The sequence below is a fragment of the Perissodus microlepis genome, chromosome 22 (genome assembly GCF_051167445.1).
Source record: "Perissodus microlepis isolate ML-2025 ecotype Zambia chromosome 22, ASM5116744v1, whole genome shotgun sequence".
Lineage (NCBI taxonomy): Eukaryota > Metazoa > Chordata > Actinopteri > Cichliformes > Cichlidae > Perissodus > Perissodus microlepis.
The window spans coordinates 15,096,275-15,114,828 of record NC_140481.1 but is presented as its reverse complement, the minus strand read 5'-3'; the positions used below and the strand labels follow the sequence as shown (position 1 = coordinate 15,114,828).

Below are 18,554 nucleotides of genomic sequence, written 5' to 3'. Positions count from 1 at the left end.
TTAAATATCAATGGGTCTTGACTTCTTTCCTTCTAATTACATTTCAGAGCCATCACAGATCCCAGGTCCACTATAATAATGCTTTAATCACAGAGGGAGGTCTGGGTCCCGGCATTCATTTTATAAAACCCTGCACTTGTCTGTTAGCATCTATTCTAGACAAGGCTCCTTTATGCATCAGCCCCCTCAGCACCACCAGTTCCCAACAGTCCACAGGGAGCCATCTCACTGAATTGCAGGAAGCAAACGAAGAAAGACGGAGAGATAAATGTGGGAGAGAGAGAAGGAGAGCAAGAGAGGACTGAGATGGTCTTTGTGGAGGAGCTCTGTCTGATATTTATTTAGTGAAAATGAGAAAACACTTGCTTTTTTTATGACAACACAGGGAAAGGAGGAAGTGGGAATGCAAAATTTATCTTCATCTTCTCCCCATCTGTGTGTGTGTCCATGTCTACCTTTGCTTTATGGTTGGTGTTTCCTGAATAAGCACATATGTGTATGTGTGTGTATGCGTGTGTGTGTGACTGAATGCATCAGTATGCCGTTTTAGGTGGCTTAACGGTGCAGCATGTTGAACAGGCTCAAACACGCTTCCGCAGCGATTACCCCAAACACCCCTCACCGTGCACCGTGCACGCACAAAGAGAACACAGACGCAACAAAAACACAGCAGCAGATTAGTGCGATTAGTTCAGCACACACACAGTTTCTCTCTCTTCTTGTTTCCACCCCTTTCTCTCTCACAAGAGATAAAGTGCCCAAGGTCAGAACTCAGTGAGTTATTCATCAGGGTGCTATGTGTGTGTCTGAGCGCATGTGTTTGACTTTGTGTGTGCCAGCGGGTAAACGCAGAGGGCATATGTTGAAGATGAAAATGGATATTTATCATCACAGAGAGCTGGGAGAGGGTGAATGTAGGAGGAGAGAAGTAGCAGGGGGAAATGTAATCGCTAAGAAGGAGAAAATGAAAAATGGGGGTGTGTGGAGTGGAGGAGGGGGTAGATGGGGATACTTTAGGATGGAGAGACAGAGGGTGGGAAACAGGAAAAGAACTGATAAATGGTCAAGAAAGGGCTCCACTTCCTCAGATTGAATAGGAAGTGTGGGGAAAGTAAGTTAACAGGGTTCTGAAAAAGTGATAAGTACTGTCAGACCTGCTTAAAATATTTCTCAAGAGTTGTGTTTTTATTTTTAAAGCAAAGGCCGTTGATAAAATATTAATGCCTCAGCCTATGCTCGGTCTTCTATAATTGATTTCTTTGCTCTCTGCCTGACAGAGTCATATGTGGGTCACACATTTTCCCAGGGAAAGAGTTGACACCACACACACACACACACACACACACACACACACACACACACACACACACACACACACACACACACACACAGAGCAACTTCACAGCACCAACAATGGCTCATTACCCATCTGCCACGAGGGCTGTTTATATTTGGTTCTTACCCATTGATCACCTGCTGAGTCTCACACACACTCTTGGCTTCTGTCTTGCACATTAGTTCGCTCCACTCTGATAAATTTGAGTAGGTTTTTTTTTTTTTGAAGTTGTTTGGAAAATGAGCCAAGAGGAAGAAAAGCCTGACTTGCTCATTGTCATAGGTTTGTTTACATTTTCCCTTGGGGACCCAAAAAACGTGGTGAGACATCAAAAATTCTCTTGACAAAGAAAAATAGCTCAATATTTAGTAAAAAGCAGCTTTGGGTAAAATTATAAAGAAAGTATAATCTGCTTCGTCAGGACTGTGTGGGAGTGGTTGGTGACATAAGAAAGTAACTTTAAACTCCAGAATATTTAAATTAATGTCAATCCAAGTTTAATTATGCAGCAAATGGTTGTCTCAAGGCAGTTTATACTGTAAGATAAAGACACTGCAGTATTCTCGAGAAAACTCTAAGCAGTCAAACAGCTGACTATGATCGAGCACTTTGTGTAGGTGGGAAAGAAAAACTTCCTTTTAAGAGGAAGAAACCTCTGGCAGAACCAGGCTCAGGAAGGGGGAGATCTCCATGTGAGTGGAAAGAGAAGAGTGTGAATGTTTGGAGTTGTAGTTTGCTATGTAGCCATCTGTATCATCATTATTATTATTAGTAGTATTATTAAATGTGTACTGTTAAAAATGCTTTGCTGGGAACTGTGGAAATGGGTTATAATTATCTTTGGATTCCTCACTATAAAGAGACACTGTTCATGTAACATGTGATTATTGCTCCTTTAAGTCTAGTCGAAGGGCAAGTAAAAGAAGAAAATAGGGCATCGAGCTCAAGCTTGAAGATTTATTGTTCGACCTCTCTTTTGTATCTTAAAAAGCTGTAATTGATTTTTAAAGTGAAACTAACTTCTGCTGCTCATCTGGGGAAATCAGAAGTTAATTGAAGGATAGAAGAATATAAGATACTTTCCACATCTTAATCCCACAGATAAGGAGAAAACATATCTTGGATCACTTTTCAAGTAAAGATTTTAGATTTTTAACAATGTTTTTTTCTGTTTTTCAGAAATGCTGCTGGATGATTTCCTGTTAACGTATCTGGTGTTCATGTCCACTCATGACCTCTGTCAGGCCCTGCTGGGACAATATCCTTACAAGGAAAACCATGCATTGATTCAAACACAGTCATATTAACACACACTTGCAGACTCCATATTCCCCTTTGTTGTTCCTTGACCACAGTCACCTATAGCAGCGCACGCTGCAGGGGCCAGGAGGAGGGCAAAGATGCCCTCTTCAGGAAACGTAAAGTACTGCAGCTTGTTTCCCACTGGAGCAGACTCTATAAGGATTTCCTAAAGGAAGAGGAGCACGTCAGGAGCTTCATGAAGGTATGGCCTTCTTCACTATTTCTGATTATATGGTTTTAAAGACATGTTGAGTGTGATCCAGTGTTGTCTTCTCTTAAATGTATTGCTGAAGAATATCAAAAGGCTCATTCATCTTCATTTGTCTCCCTGTCTTCTAAATGAAGTTGTCCTTCCTTAAGTTCTGCATGACTGGACATCAAGTGCTTTTTAGAAAGGATAAGGAGCTTTGTGTATGTGTGTTTGTGCACATGGGTGCGCTTGCTGCGTGTGACGATAAACTGATCGGCGTTCCTGCCTTCTCCCACAAGCAAATCCTTCTTTACTAGATTCATCTCATCCTTCTGGCAAATAATAAAATGCAGGAGTTTCTGAATGTATCGTGAGATGTGTTTTGTATGACTTCACAGAAGAATCCAAAATAACAGTGACAATTATTGTACAATTATTATGCTTTATTCCACATTATAATCTGGAAGCTTCTTCAATTTGTATCACGTATGGATGGGTATCCACACAGGGCATGGTAGTGATTGAAAGCACACACACAGAATCCTAAGTGTCACATAACCTCCCATAACTCACATTTTTCTTCACAAATGCTGCTTGTGTCTGTCTGCGTTCTTGTTATTTTCACATGGTTCGCTGCATCGACTCGGGATGTCTCTGACACCGAAGGGGAAACAGACAAACACACACAACACAATCAAACGTGTACACCCACACGCACACACATATACTCGCACATCACTTGTCCCTCCGTAACCTGACGGCTCCATTGCTCGGTGCCGGGTTACCATGGAAACCAAAGTGGTAGGGTTGGCATGGGTATAATCTCAAATGGAGTGTGTAACCCAGGTGATAGTTGCCTAGTAACAGAGGAACGAGAGGGGAATAGGGACCGGAGGCTACAGTGGGTCAATGACAACGATAAGGAGGCGTCTGGAGATGCGTGTGCGTTTGTGTGGATCCGTGCAAGTTCTGAGAGCTAATTCAGTCGCGTCACTTATTCTGTGGCATGTCCAGGCATAGGTTTAAGTACTACTACACACTGGAAGTAAAGGAGTTAAACAGAATGTATGTGTTTAGGAATGTGGCAGTCTATTCCCAGCATTGGTGTCTGTGCTGCGCCACCTACACATTACACCTACAGTTCAACTATGGAAACACATGCCATGAAGCTCCCGGTGCACAATTTTTGTGTTGATGTTAACACCAGAGGAGATTTAGAGCTCTGCAGTTACTGAGTCAGCGGAGCGTTGTCAATTTTTACACACTATGCGCTTCAGAACTCGGTGACCCCGTTCTGTAATTGAGTTGCTGTCGTTCCCAATCACCTCCAGTTTGTTATAATACCACTTAGAGCTGATTGTGGAGTATCTAGGAGAGAGGGAATTTCATGAGCTGACCTGTTATGACAGTGACATCCTATCACAGAATTTGAGCTCTAAAGAGCTCAAATTCATTGAGCTCTTTAGAGCGAAACATTTTTTTTTTAAACAAATATTTGTAAAGGCAGGCTGCCTGGTTAGGGTTTTGATTTTTATACACATGTGGCAATGAGACCTAAAACACCAGAATTCAAAGATTTTGGTGTGGCAACGTAGTCAAAGTAAAATTGATATTTATACAATTGATATTTTTAGCTCTGATGTGCATCCAGACAAATGTGTTATGAAGAGCTAAGTTATTTAGAAGAGGTGAAAAAAACATATGTAATGGATATTAATATCAGCAGATAATACAGGCTGAGGTATCAGACACAGAATGGGTTATAGATTTTCTTTTTCTCTTTAGTATCTGGGTTTAAAAAGTGTTTAAATGTACAACATAAAGTAACAGATAAATGTAAAATGTTGAACTGATGCTTCCATATTTATTAGACAGCATGTATTTTGAAAAAACAATTACAAATAAAGCAGTTTGGGGTTTGACTAAATGAATCATGACAATCTGATTAAGTTAACTTTGGTTATGGGGATTCTGTCATGGTTTGCCAGGGCAAACTGTAGGGATGTGGGGAAAGGAGGACCCAGAACGCAGGACTCTTCACTGCAAGCGGTGCGTTTATTTACAGTGCAAAAAAAGCAATAAATCCCCGTGCTCTCCCTTTACTCCCGTGTCGTGTCTTCTTCCCGAAAAGTCCCAGTTTAGTGCTCTCTGCTCCTGTGTCTCTGCACTCCCCGTGCTCACTGCTGTCTCTCGTCCCACACTCCTCCTGAGGAAAACAATAGAGGCAGCCGTTAAAACACTTAATCCAAGCAGGAATACACTCACTGATTTTCCAACTAAACTACAAGACTGACGTGAAGTCTAAAGTAATAATCCCGCGCCGGTGGAAGCTTCATTGCTCTCCTAAATAGCTCCCCCGACGAGCCCAGATCATCAGGAGGTGTGTGGCAAGGACTTCAGGTGTGGCCAGTCCTCAAGCAGGGCCACACACACCAGGCCTGAAGTTCCGTGTAACTTGGCCACAGAAAACAGCTACACACACACCTGCCTACATACAAATGTGGACAGAGAACAGTGGCAGTGCAGACGACACACACCAAATGATAATAATAATAGTAATAATAATGATGACAGCAACAATTATAATAATAATAATAATAGTTAATAATAATCCTCACTGCTCACAGATTCATAACTGTATCTTTTAATGTATTTTTATAACATAAACATAAAGTAGTAACAGAAATAAATCAGTGGTCAAAAATACATATGGTTATATATCTATAAGATATTTTTATCAGTGTGTTCTGACGTACAGCTAAGTTTAGATAACTATGGCACATACACAGCTGTTTATTACACAGAGTGATCCTGGTTGTTATGTTGCATTGAGGTCAGTCTTTGTATACATGTGTTTATAAAATGTTCCTCACACTAAAAGCTGTGATTGGCTCTTATGCCTGCTGTGCAATAGAGTGAGGTTAGCACACATTCATTTTTTTTTTCTGGGTCAGACAACCTTTACTATTAGTCAAGAAGTATTTAGCATGAATCATGTGATCATGGATTTTAATAATATTTCCTTTCTCTGTCTGTCAGACTCTGTACAGGTGTGTTTTAGAAGATCTGTACGAGTTCCCCACATTGGAGAAAGACCTGAAGGAGTTTCAGAAACTTCTGCGTCGCAGGCAGTAAGAGACATTAAAGAAGCATGTGATGATGTGTAAACTCATCTGTCTGCCTATAACGGTGCTTCTTTTTAAAATATTTTGACTACCCGTAACCTCCTTCACTCCTTCACTGGTTTCTTTATTTGTTTCTTGCAGCACGGTGGATGACTGCCCTCCAAACCAAAAGGTATAACACACAAATGGATATGAGAGAGAATCTGTCACATATTTAGAAAAAGATTGACTCACATTGGCCACTGTACTTACTCTGACTTATCCACAACAAGCTAAAACAGATGGAGGATCTGTATTTTTGCATTGTTAAATAACACCAGGTGCTGATGGAGATAATATAGGTGGTATCAGTGCCTAATAACATCCAGCACAGACTAGATAAAGCATTTCAAATCTCCATTTGTCCTCCGCTCTTCTCGCAGAGCAAACAAACGTATCAGCATATGAGTCTGAAGGAAAACTGTTTGCAGCTCCGCAGTCCACAGACCGATACCAGAGAGGGTGAGTAACAGACACAGACATACACAATCACTGCCCCAAACTCTACACATTTACGCATAATTACAGTTGTGGAGTGTAATTTGAGTTTGCACATGCAAATTGCTTAAATGGTGTTTTCAGTTATATTTTTGGCAAAAACTAACTGAAGTTTTCTTTCTCCAGCATTTCAGTATTCATTTATTTTAGACATTTACTCTCGCCATGTTTGCGTGTTTTTCAGTTATTTGCTGCGTGTATGTGAGTGCCGACTCCTACCTGAGTGTCCACACGCATCCCTCGCTGGAGGCCCATGAGCTTCTGCGGATTGTGGCTCTGAAGATGGACAGAGCAGAAGAGGACATGGTGCTCGCCGTGGTGTCGCACACTGGAGGTAAATGCGATTCAAGCACAATTCAAGTAGAACATATAGTCAAGATAGTTTTCTAATATAAGCAATATGAGGGATTTACTCCTGCTGCCTGACCTGCTCCTCAAAAATAGCTGTACAAGTCCTCCTAGCTGGGAATCACTGATACATTTTCTTGGCTCTCGTTCATCTCTCTCCTTCTGTCTGTGTTTGTCTCTGAAGAGCGGAGGGTGTTACAGCCCAGTGACTGTGTGTACTCTGAGTCTCTGACCCCACAAGGAAAGCTTGTGGCCTGTCGCAGGGATCTTACTGAGATCTTGGTATGTAAATGGCTGCATTTTTTTTTGTCTTTCTGTAACATTCAGTCTCTAAAAGAAGCTCAAGTTGCAGCTTGCAGGTCCAAAGCAAAACACAGCACACAAAGTTAGTTATTTAGCCTCTGTATCACCTTCTTGGCAAATCAGGCATGAAAATGAGTATTTCACTTCCCCAGCAGACATATTTTCAGTGTTGCAATGAGTCATGCAGCAGCAAACTGGAGAGGCTCAGGCCTGGTGATTGTTATTAACTCTGACTGAGTAGGAGAGTAAAACGTGTGAGCCACAATTATTGTGTGGTTGCCCGACAGTGACAGCTGGACTGGAAAGTGCCGTTTCAGGGCACCTTTGTAAAGGGGCATCATCATCACAGAGTGAGATCTATGTCTGAATGTCTTAGCGGCTAGAGCCTGACTGATTTGTTGGTGGGGCGATATTAGCTATTTGCAGAACTATCGTTATCGGCGTTTATAACAGCTTATAAATGAAAAGGTCCCAGAACAGATGTGGCCATAATGCCACATACACACTGATGGAGATGCAAATTGACTAATGCTCCTGATAGGATTTTATTTCAGCATGCCTTGTCTTTTTGTGCAATAATTTAAATTTCTCTACGGGTTTGTATGTGCAGCCTCCTTTAACAGACAGTGCTGAGCTAAGCAGGAGGCCAGTTCGACTCCTGGGCATCAACACCTGGGATGTGGCAGCTGCCCTCACACACCTGGATTGGAGTCTCTTCAAATCCATTCATGAGGTATCCACTCATACAGATAAATGTATGTGGTGTATGCACAGAGTTTTAAATAAATTCATATTTATGACAGATGCTGCTGAAGTTTACGCATCAGAGTATAAGCAAATGCTCAGCGAGACTTCCTGGATCATGAGCACAGCTCAGCCAGCAGCTGAGTGGCTTTTTAGATGTGTTGTTCTTGTAAAAACTTTAAACATAGCACAGATGAAGAGACACAGGCTCCATCTTGGCGTGCTTTACCATTTGGTACTAGAGTACATTTGAGCACTTTCTTTTTCTTTCCTGGTTTTATATCGTATACGTGAATTGTTTTTGTTTCAGTTTTTGATTTTAAATTCAAAAAAATTAAGCAATAGCAAGATTAGAGTGAAACAAGCGATGGCGAGGTAGCCTCGTTTATAGAGGGAGAACACACCCAAGGATGTGTGTTTCTTGATGTTTTTCACTCACACTCTTTCTTTCCGTCAACATGCAGCAGGAGCTGGTGTACTACACTCTGAGCCGCGCTCCTGGCACTGGCCACACGGCGGCGCTCTCAGTCCTGCTGCAGCGCTGTAACGAGGTCCAGCAGTGGGTCATGTCCGAGGTGCTCATGTGTGTATCGCTCAACAAGCGAGTACAGCTTCTCAAGAAGTTTATCAAGATTGCAGCTCAGTAAGAACAGAACACACACGTGGTCATGTAAACAAAATGAAGAGTATTTTTTAAGCACATCATGTTTTATCTCCTTTTTTTAATAACATTTTTCTGCTTCTGCCTGTGTTGCACACAGCTGTAAAGCCCAGAGAAATCTGAACTCTGCATTTGCCATCATCATGGGTCTTAACACAGCTGCTGTCAGTCGACTCAACCAAACGTGGGAGGTAAGTCTTAACAGAACTGAGTCTGTTCATTACGATGCCTATTTTCAAGTCCAGCTCTGAGCAAACGCTTTCCCTTTCAGAAATGTCCGGGGAAGTTCAAGAAGCTCTTCTCAGAGCTGGAACTCATCACGGTGAGACCTGGTGGACAGAGATAGAGAAACACGTAGAGATGAAAATGTGCTATTCCTTTAAATGCTTCATCCTTTTCATTACTCTGCTTTCTGTTTTCCTCCATCTCTTTTTCCAGGATCCATCTCTAAACCACAAAGCCTACAGAGAAGCCTTCAAGAGGATGAAACCTCCTAAGATCCCTTTCATGCCTCTTCTCTTAAAAGGTACTAAATCCTACACACACGCACACACACACAGAAACACTGAATGAATCCCTAATAAGCCTGTCTCCTGCTTTTAGATATCACTTTTATCCACGAGGGAAATAAGACCTTCCATGACAACTTGGTCAACTTTGAGAAGTTGGTGAGTTTGAGTCATTTCTTTAATGTCTTTCAGTGCCTCAAACCATTTCCATGTGACATTTAAGTATTTTTTCCTTTCAGCTTCTCTAGATTTATTCTGCAGACCTAAGCTTTGCAGTGTAGATGATAACAAGGTCACGATACTTGGATATTTGTATTGTGACAATGAAAGAGTGCAACAGTGAGATTTTGGAAGTAAAAATCACATTTATATTTTTCATGGGGGTTTTGATTATGAGCAATAATGTTGTAATCATCCAAAGCAGACTTACTAAGAGCTTTTTCTGAAATGTCAGTGGAGAAAACAAATGGGAAATTCATGTTTGTGCTCAGGGTCCTTAAAAAAGCAGGGACTGTTGTGCTCTGTAGTTTTTGTTTTGTCAGTATTCTGCAATATATTATAACAATACCAAGTTGCATCTGTGGTGAATACATCATACATCTGATGAAGGCGCCATCTACTATTTGTTGTCAAGTTGACTGATGAAAGTAGATGCTTTGTATTTCCAGAGTACATGCTGAGTGGTGAATCCACCATCACCAAAAGTAAAACGCTGGCCTGTTGAAATGTGTTTGGTTTGTAAAAAGATGGATGTTTTGGACAAAAGAAAAACTATTTGATGTTTACAGTCCACCAGAACAAATGTGATCTTTACAGTTTAATGTCACCCTAATGCAACATGTGTTCTCTTAAACCAACAGCATATGATTGCAGACACGGTGAGAATGATTCGCCACTGCCAAAGTGACCAGCCAGGTGGGTTATGTCATTTTTTTACTGAACTAAATCTTTAGGTTCAAAGTCTCGCTTCTGATCACTTTATAGTGTAGTTAGGAAGGACATCCAATGTAAAACATATCAAACATGCAGGTTGCTGAAGTTTAGGTGCTTATTAAGTATATGGTATATATTTTTCACAGTGTAAACAAATCATATACTTCCAGTAGTTTATAATCCATAAAGGAGCTGTCACATATATGTATGTACTACACATTAGACGTTTGTGTCTATCTATAATGCCATGACATCAAAAAGTAAATATAAATATTAAAAGATAGTTGTTTTTTCTGCTGGAAGCTGTTGTTTATGCTGTTTTCAAATCCTTGAGAAGAATCTGTCGCCATCTGCAGCTGAGTTAGTGTACTGCATTTTTACCTGAGTCAGTTTCTTCCAGTTTCCAAGCAACCATTTCCAGACAGTCTTTTATTTCTTTCCAAGGCTGTAATACAGTCTGTTTGTAGTAAATGTGTGTGTATGTTGTGTTGAATCCACTGATGTGTGTGCGTTTGTCTTTTAGGCAACGAGGTAATTGGGGTCGACAGTGCGGAGGTGAGGGCGAGCGTTCACTACTTGCACATTATCGACAATCAGCAGACGCTTTTTGAACTTTCACACAAACTGGAGCCCCGCGCTTAAACAGAGACGCACACACACACACACACACACACACACACACACACACACACACACACACACACACACACACACACACAGAGACACAATGGTGGAAATGCTGCTGTGTGACGTAGAGGACGCTCTGTACACCACAATGTCACACGCTGACAACAAATTATGCTACCAGCAGTGGTGCCAAATGGACAACAAGGTGTGCTCTGGTAAAAGCCAAACACATGCCAAGAAAGGATTCATAAACTGCGCACGACCTGTGAACTTTCTACAAGAACCGAATCTGCGCAGCGAAGTGGAGATTTGCCAAACGGAGACAGAGAGCAGAGGAGGCTGTAATTAGTTTGTACAGTATCTATTGGACTGAGTATGTCATCGTTTTGTTCTTGTGATCGATCTTTTGTTATTTATTAGCCTGTTCCGCAGGTGGAATTTTTAAACTTTATTTTTTTTGCCGTCACGTCGTCGTGCCCCCTGAGGGGTCAGTAAGGAGTCGATAGCCTCCTCGTTACATTTCAGTTCAGCTACAAACACAAAAGCACCTGTAGAGGAGTGAAGGACCTGTGGCCACAATCGCTACTGTGGGTGCTCTAATCTGATTTTATCTACATGGAACATCTTTGACTTGTGATACATTAAGTCCGCACATGCTGTAGTTATTTAGTTGATGGTGTGCAGCTTTTTTCTTGTTACTGTGATGAGGCAGCACACTTTACACAGCGATACTCACTCAGACTTTCTCTTTGATCTATAGAGTCTGTGAGTCAAGGTGCACTGTTAACAGTGAAGGAAACACTGGACAAGCTGAAGTTTTTTTTTGTCCAACTCCTGTTTGACTTTTAAGGCCGACGCCCTTCGCGCACTCTTCTCTATGGTGTTTTTGTGTGAACAGTTACTGATAACACTGCATTGTGTATATGGACCTACACATTTTTCAGTGCCAAAACTCACGTGGAGTCTTGCAGCACAGATTGTTCTGTGAGGCTCTTGGTTTGTTTGGGAATCCGTGTCTTTTTGTCACAGAGTTTTATTTCCTGGAATAAGGAAAATCTGACGTCCTAGTTCTCACTGAGATGCTGTTTGACTTCATCATGACTGAGTTCAGGTTGTGTGTGTGAGATTGTATCGGGCTTCTGTTGAAACAAGGCCCCAGCACAGAGCTATGTTCTCTTTTTTATGTTTGTTGTTGTGTTTTATTGTGTTAGACAGATAAAGTATTCCAACTCAAGACATAAATAATAGCTTTGTGCCACAGAATTGTGGTTTAATTCTTTACCCCTTGAAGCGCTTTTTCTAACCTGAGTGGTTTCTGTCGTATTTCAGGTCCACTTATAGAACAAAATGACTGAGTGTGCCTCAGAAGTTAGTGAGGGCGGTCTCTGCCTACCTTTAGAAAAACCCAGAAACTAGTCTAATGGTCATAAAACCACATCTTTGTTGATATATGCTGAGGTGTCAGAGGTCATCATTAAGGGTTCAATAAGAGTTAAGAGGTGATTTCGATTAATTCCTACTGACTGAAAATATCACTTCATGCAGAAGTGGTCTCATGTAAAGTCTTTGAAAGATAACAAAGGGAGAGACTGAATAATGGAAGCACAATTACAGAGAATTCTTCTATAATAACACGTGCATGGATGGGATATTTAATTTCGGTTCTTCTATAGATTGTTGAACCTTTTAACTGTGGTTCTCCTAAAGAAATCTACTTTGAATCCAATTAGTTCCCATGTTATGTTGTTGTCTTGTTGATAAAGCCATAAGACGTGAAAAACCCTTATTTAATATTTCCATTCTGTAGAATCTGCCGTCTTGTTACACAAACTATCACTCTGCGAAAGAAATTGACTACTGGATGAATCACAGAGGAGTAATGACAGATGATGAGAAATAGAAATTAAGGGAAAAAAACATACTAGTATTTTCATTGTTTTGTGCCCGATATCTGTTCATGCCCAGCCTGTTATTTCAGCAATACATTTCTGCTGAGTGGGAGGAAACATCCGGAGGATTTCTTCCACATTGCCACACGTGTGTTGCATTGTTTTTGATTCTTCTAAGGCAAGACATTAGGATGAAGTGCAATACAGTAGAAATGTTGCCACAAGTGTCCACCATCATCATTTAAACACTTTCACAGCAAAGAGCTGTTTTTCCCCTCTAGATCAGAACTTTCTTAAAATTCTTGCCACTGTTTTAGTGCCAAAGGCATCGTTGGTTCTTTACAAGAAAGAATGGATGTGAAGGTGAAGAGTCACTTTAAACATAGTTCTTGTGTTATAAGCTGCTTCTCACTGTGCATTAAAGATTCTTTGAAATATACACTCTAACCCTGTGTTGTCACTGAATGTTTTGCAGACACAGCTTTAGTCTGCATTTCATTGCTTTGTATTTATCTCAAGAGTATTGGAGTTGTGTAAAGTCCTCGAGTCCAGTCGTGCTTTAGAGAAAGAAAACTGACATGTTCAGAATTAGTTAAAAGTCGGATTGAGCATTAATCTGTATCCATCTGATGTTTGCCATCATTTGCTGCACGTTGCTGCACTAAACAAATTTAACCTTCTTATTACTCTAATTTGTTTGGCTTTATTTTTTTCTCTTCAAATTTTTAAAGATTCCTTTTTTGGTTGGGGGAAAGCAAGCTGGTGATTCTTTGCCTGGTTGGAGGTGATGAATGAGAGCCATGATCTGTTTGAATTCAGTGTCACATGAAGGCCTCGTGGTAGTCATTTTTACTATTAACCTGTAAACAAAGCGCACATGCACACACACCTCTGCTCGTTGTGTTCAGAGAGCAGAAGTTATTTATTGTAATATATTGTTTATTTATGTATTTCATAGGTGGAAAAAAATGTCTCTGTTTTTTGTGCCATGTCAGGAACTTTAACAGTGCAGAAGAAGATGTTTGTGGTTTGAAACTGCAAAAGAGGGAAAGTAAAAGGACTTGCTGTCACGTTCTGTGGCCACATGAGGGCAGCAGAGGACCAGATCAGAGATCAGATTTTTTTTGTTGTTGTTGCTTTTTTTTTGTTAGCAGTAAAAACTGTAATAGGGAGGAGACCAACAGAGACTCTATGTAGTGTTACTCGGCCACTGTTATGAGTGTCTAAAGTTACTTTTTTTTTAGAACAGTGTTGTTTAAAACCTGTTTGCATGACGAAAAAAACAAAACAAAACCACAATGTTCACAATGCAAGAGAGGACATGTTGAAGGCTTTGTACTATTGTAATATTGTTGATGTGTAAATATATGCCTATGTTTGGTATGTTATTTATCTGTTGTAAATGGGGAAAAAAAAGAAAGTCAACCACAAAGCAATACGTCTCCCTTTGTCTCCCCTCGACCGTCAGACGGCTGAAGTCACGTCTTTTCTAAAGCTGCATTTTACTATGTGAAGATTTTACTGAAAATGAATAAATTATAGGTTTTATGTGACATATCTCCAGGTGTTTGTCTTTTTGTTGGTCGATGTTCGGATACTATGTAGATGCGGACGAGTGAATGTGGCGGCTGATGCGATGACAGTCATATCAGACTCGGTTCAGTGTAATCTCTGAAGTATGATTGATTATGTCAAAGTCTGACTGACAATGGAGAAGTGAAGGTCTTTTCTGGCTTATATTCAAATCCTGTGCAGTTACGCCCAAATGAAGTTTTGTTTTTTATTTGGCGAAAGTGCTTTTGGCCAGTGATATTTCACTAACATTGCACTCACCCTCTACGGAGTCCATAAAAGAAAGCATCCAGTCACATTTGTCTGTAGGATTCTTGGTGACATCCACCTTTTAAATTCCAGCAACACACTTTATCAAAAGTGATGGATTAAATCCTTAACACGATGACCTTGTCTTCTTGCTGGTTCTGGGTGCTCTATCTACTTCAGATGAACAAGAAGTACATTTATTGTGTGGTAACTGTCCCCAACTCCTGGTACATGCACAATGCTGTAACTATGACCTGAGCTGATGCAGAGCTGCACTGTGTGTCAGAGGGAGCCAACCTTGTGTCCATCCAGTCTGGAGGAACATAATTTTATCCAAACCTTGTGTAAGACCTTAAGTGGTGAAAATGTCTTCACTTGGATCGGACTCTGTGACATTCACAAAGAAGGCAGATGGATGTGGTCTGATGGATCTCAAGTCAGCTTTGAATTATGGGGTCAAGGAAAGGAGACCTGTGCACACATAAACTTTGGCCCAGATTTAATATGAAATGACCTTGAGTGTCCAAAAAAACCTTTCTTTTGCATGTGCAACTCGCTCTGCTGGTCGTTAGGAATTTAAAAGAAAAGATATGTCTGATACAACTTACTAATTATGACTGTATAAACTGGGTAATGCACATTAAGACTGCTCAGTAAAGATTCATGTTGTTATGATGTCATGATCCATGATCAGGGCCCTATTTCAGGAAGCCGGTTTAGAAAACTCAGAGTGAAAAACGATACTCAGGGTTGAGTAACCCCGAACTGTCCAACTCGGAATATTCGGTTTCAGAAAGGCTGATAACAATTAGTTCAATCAACGCGGAGTTGCTTTAACCCCAAGTTAAGCGCGCGCACGAGGATACATAAAGCCCTGATTAGTGGAGCACAGATTAAGCGAGTCACCATGGAGACGGAGGGAAAGAAGGCGCGGTCAATGTATTTTACAGCGCTTGAGGCCGAAATTCTGATGGCAGCATATGCCGATAACATGCAAATTTTGCGGAAAAAAAGTAACACAGCCTCAGCTGCAAAAGAAAGGGAGCATGCATGGCAAAACATAGCCGACAGAGTCAATGCGTGAGTGTTAATTTAAACATTGATCTAGGGATTTCCACCCATTTAACACGTTATTTTATTATATTTTATTTTTTATTTTATACATTTTATTTTGTGATGTGATGTGAGCGCAGGTGCAACCCAACAGGCCCCAAACGTTCCTGGCAACAAGTAAAAATGAAATATAAAAATATAGTCCAAACAGGTAAGGTGTAATTGTATTATGAGCCATAGTGCTCGGTCTGTTTGTCCTATGTAAATCAATTGCAGTTAGAGGCTACATTAATTTTCTTCCTGTAAGCACTTATTGAAATTATCTGAGCACATTACAAGTACATATTTGCTTACTCTGTATGCTCAAATGTGACCCGTTATAGCCAACAGAAAAAAAGCGGAGGCCCGAAAAACAGGTGGGGGTCCTCCACCACTACCAATCACAGAGGCTGAGCAGTTGGCCCTCAGCCAAAACAGTGGGCGCCCTGTGGCTGAAGGCATCTCTGCGGGGACATCCTCTGAGTCAATAACCCCGCAAGACACAAGTGCCTACATAAGAGGTAAATTCAAAATAATACATGATGTGCATACATCCTTTCTTCACAGTCACCTTTGCAGTGCTACTCATTCATTTGATAAACTCTTTACCATAATGAATTATTTTGTAGTGAAGTTATTTTCCTACTGATTTTGCCTTCCCTCAGTCTTGGTTGTCTTTGAGAGCATAATGACAATGAAGTGTAAGGTGATTGGTATATGTTTGTTAATTGCCATTTGGTCCCTTGTAAGTTATAAGTGACCTGTATAAACCTCATATTCTATCAGTTGATGGTGATGGTGTACTGCATCTGGTGCAGCCTCCTGTTGAGCCAGACCAACATGCAGTTGTGAGTACTCTTAATACTCCACAGATTATATGAGTTTACAGTAGAACAGTAATGTTGTTAATTTCTTTACTACAGGAAAATAATGAAGAAACATTGACAGCTGTTACAGAGGAGGAAGCAACAGAGACACTTTATGAGGTTTACATCTTACAATGGAAAATATAACAATTGAATAAAATGTGGTACTATAATAAAACCATGGACTTTCTATGTCTCTAACAGAGTGATGATGGAAATGAAGAGGAAGAGGGTCCAGCCACTTCTCCAACAAACCTTTCCTCAGTAAGATGTTCAGCACTGATTTACAACCAACCTAAGTAGGCATGTACTATGAATGTCAATGCTATTTTCTGTGTTTCAATAGCTCCCTGTAAAGCAGCTGTACAAGACCTATTTGATCAAGAAAATAAAAAAAATGCGACTTGGAAATGGAACACTTCAAGCAGCAGATCCAAAAGACCAAGATTGAGATTTTACTGCTGGAACATCAGTTAAGGGTGGGTGAAGTGGTCAGAGATGGACGAATTATTTCAGTGTTTGAACAACATAATAATATACTTATTAATACTTTGTGTACAGGAAATACAGGCGACCAATAAAGCCAGTTGAACAAAAAATCTGTTTATTCTTCTTTCAACATGTTGAGGTGATGGGTCAAAGGAAATGATTGTGACATATGGTGTCTCTGACTGCTCTTCCATCTTGTATGTCCGTGGGAGGGTCAGGATGTTCATGGTTTGGATCACTGCTGATGTTTGGTTCAGAAGGACAGTGTTCTCCTCTAATTGTGGCAATGTTGTGAAGAATCACACATGCCACAAAAATGTCACATGCCCTTTCTGGGGTGACCCTGAGTCTTTGAAGGCACTGGAACCGGGCCTTAAGCATTCCGATAGTCATTTCAACTCTGGCTCTTGTCCTGCAATGAGCCAGATTATATCGCTGCTGTGGGCCCGGTTCAGGGTCAGGGTAAGGGGTAAGCAAATAGGGTAAACATGGATACCCCCTATCACCAAGCAAGTAGCCAGTGAACTCTCCTAAGACAGAAGGATACACTTCAGTTCAAATGTCCCTGTAGCAATTGGTCTTTATATATTTTAAAGTATTTTCAACTCACCATGTCCAAATTTTGTGCTCAGTGTACATTCACGAAAAATTTGTGAGTCATGAACAGAGCCTGGCCACTTGGCTTCCACATTTGTGATAATGTTGGCAGCATCACATATGATCTTCACAGTGCAGAGAACACAAATTAGCATCCATTACTATAATGAAATAATTTGTTAGTTTGAAATGCTACAGGGAACTATGTACCTGTACATTAATGCTGTGGAAAGACTTCCTGTTCACATAGTCTCCTTCATTTACTGAAGGAGCAATGATTGGAATGTGAGTGCCATCTATACAGCCAATCACGCCTGGGAACCCTGAAAATAAATGTAAAATTTAAGTAGTAGTTCAAGTATCACCACATCATGAATTAAGTTTTGTTCATCCTGATACCTGCAATTTTGTGGAATCCCTCTTTGATAAATCTTGTGGGTCTGTGACCGGGGAACACCACAAACGAGTACAGGAGACGTTTCAGTGCAACTGTAACATTCCTGACTGCCCGACAGACGGTAGCCTTGGAAACGTGCTCAGCGTCACCAATATTATACAGAAAGCTCCCGTTTGCAAAAAAACGAAGTGCAATACAAATAATATGTACAGAACTGAGAGAATGTCCGCGATGTGTCACATGAGCAATATTAGGCCTGAGGATGTTATTCAAATGAATTATAGATTGTGCTGAAAAACGGTAACGTTCACACAGAAAATCATCAGGAAATGATAAAATGTCCAAACGCGCTCTAATCACTCTCTCCCGGCGGAGAGCTCTGCGGAGAATTTGGGCTTCAACATCTACTGGCTCTTCAAGGAAGGGGCACGCCATGTCTGACACTTCCTACAGTCAGGTTTCCGACAAAGAGGCGGGGACAGTCAAGGTTAGTTGCAGTAAACCTGCTAGGGGGCAGGTTAGCTTCACGGAGTGTGTCGTCATGGTGACTCACTCAGGCTTCATCTGAACTCGCTTTGTGAAACCGAAGACCCAGAGTTTTCGTTCACTCAGGATATACTTACTCAGAGTTTGCACTAAACCGGCTTCCTGAAATAGGGCCCAGATGTTTACTTTTGTTTATTTGTTTATTTTTGTTTACACATGTGGCTCCTTCCATTAGATCATGTGCAGGTGTGTGCAGCTCTCTCCTCTCTGCTCCAGCTGAAAGCCACCTCGGCCCTCTCGCT

General features: G+C 40.9%; 1 protein-coding gene and 2 long non-coding RNA genes across 4 annotated transcripts in view; 2 read left to right on the top strand and 1 right to left on the bottom strand.

The window, feature by feature from the left end:
• The window catches only part of rapgef5a (Rap guanine nucleotide exchange factor (GEF) 5a), a 48,020-nt gene extending 33,959 nt beyond the window's left edge, over positions 1-14,061 (top strand). For both annotated transcript variants that reach the window (XM_084918523.1, XM_084918524.1), the window contains exons 12-26: positions 2,516-2,594; positions 2,696-2,840; positions 5,868-5,959; positions 6,095-6,125; positions 6,376-6,454; positions 6,675-6,824; positions 7,023-7,120; positions 7,752-7,874; positions 8,350-8,528; positions 8,647-8,737; positions 8,818-8,868; positions 8,985-9,072; positions 9,150-9,214; positions 9,916-9,970; positions 10,512-14,061. In XM_084918523.1, the coding sequence (XP_084774649.1) occupies positions 2,516-2,594; positions 2,696-2,840; positions 5,868-5,959; positions 6,095-6,125; positions 6,376-6,454; positions 6,675-6,824; positions 7,023-7,120; positions 7,752-7,874; positions 8,350-8,528; positions 8,647-8,737; positions 8,818-8,868; positions 8,985-9,072; positions 9,150-9,214; positions 9,916-9,970; positions 10,512-10,630 (1,445 nt within the window). In that variant the 3' untranslated portion in view covers positions 10,631-14,061. The remainder of the gene's footprint in view (positions 1-2,515; positions 2,595-2,695; positions 2,841-5,867; positions 5,960-6,094; positions 6,126-6,375; positions 6,455-6,674; positions 6,825-7,022; positions 7,121-7,751; positions 7,875-8,349; positions 8,529-8,646; positions 8,738-8,817; positions 8,869-8,984; positions 9,073-9,149; positions 9,215-9,915; positions 9,971-10,511) is intronic.
• A 1,544-nt stretch (positions 14,062-15,605) lies between these two features.
• On the top strand, positions 15,606-16,768 carry LOC146362762 (uncharacterized). Its single transcript, XR_014799141.1, has 3 exons — positions 15,606-15,938; positions 16,204-16,265; positions 16,341-16,768. It is a non-coding gene; the product is annotated as an uncharacterized LOC146362762 (long non-coding RNA).
• Positions 16,769-16,865: 97 nt separating this feature from the next.
• On the bottom strand, positions 16,866-18,374 carry LOC146362761 (uncharacterized). The gene is made up of 2 exons (XR_014799142.1): positions 17,580-18,374; positions 16,866-17,494 (listed from the first exon to the last, which is right to left on the bottom strand). It is a non-coding gene; the product is annotated as an uncharacterized LOC146362761 (long non-coding RNA).
• Positions 18,375-18,554: the final 180 nt, after the last annotated feature.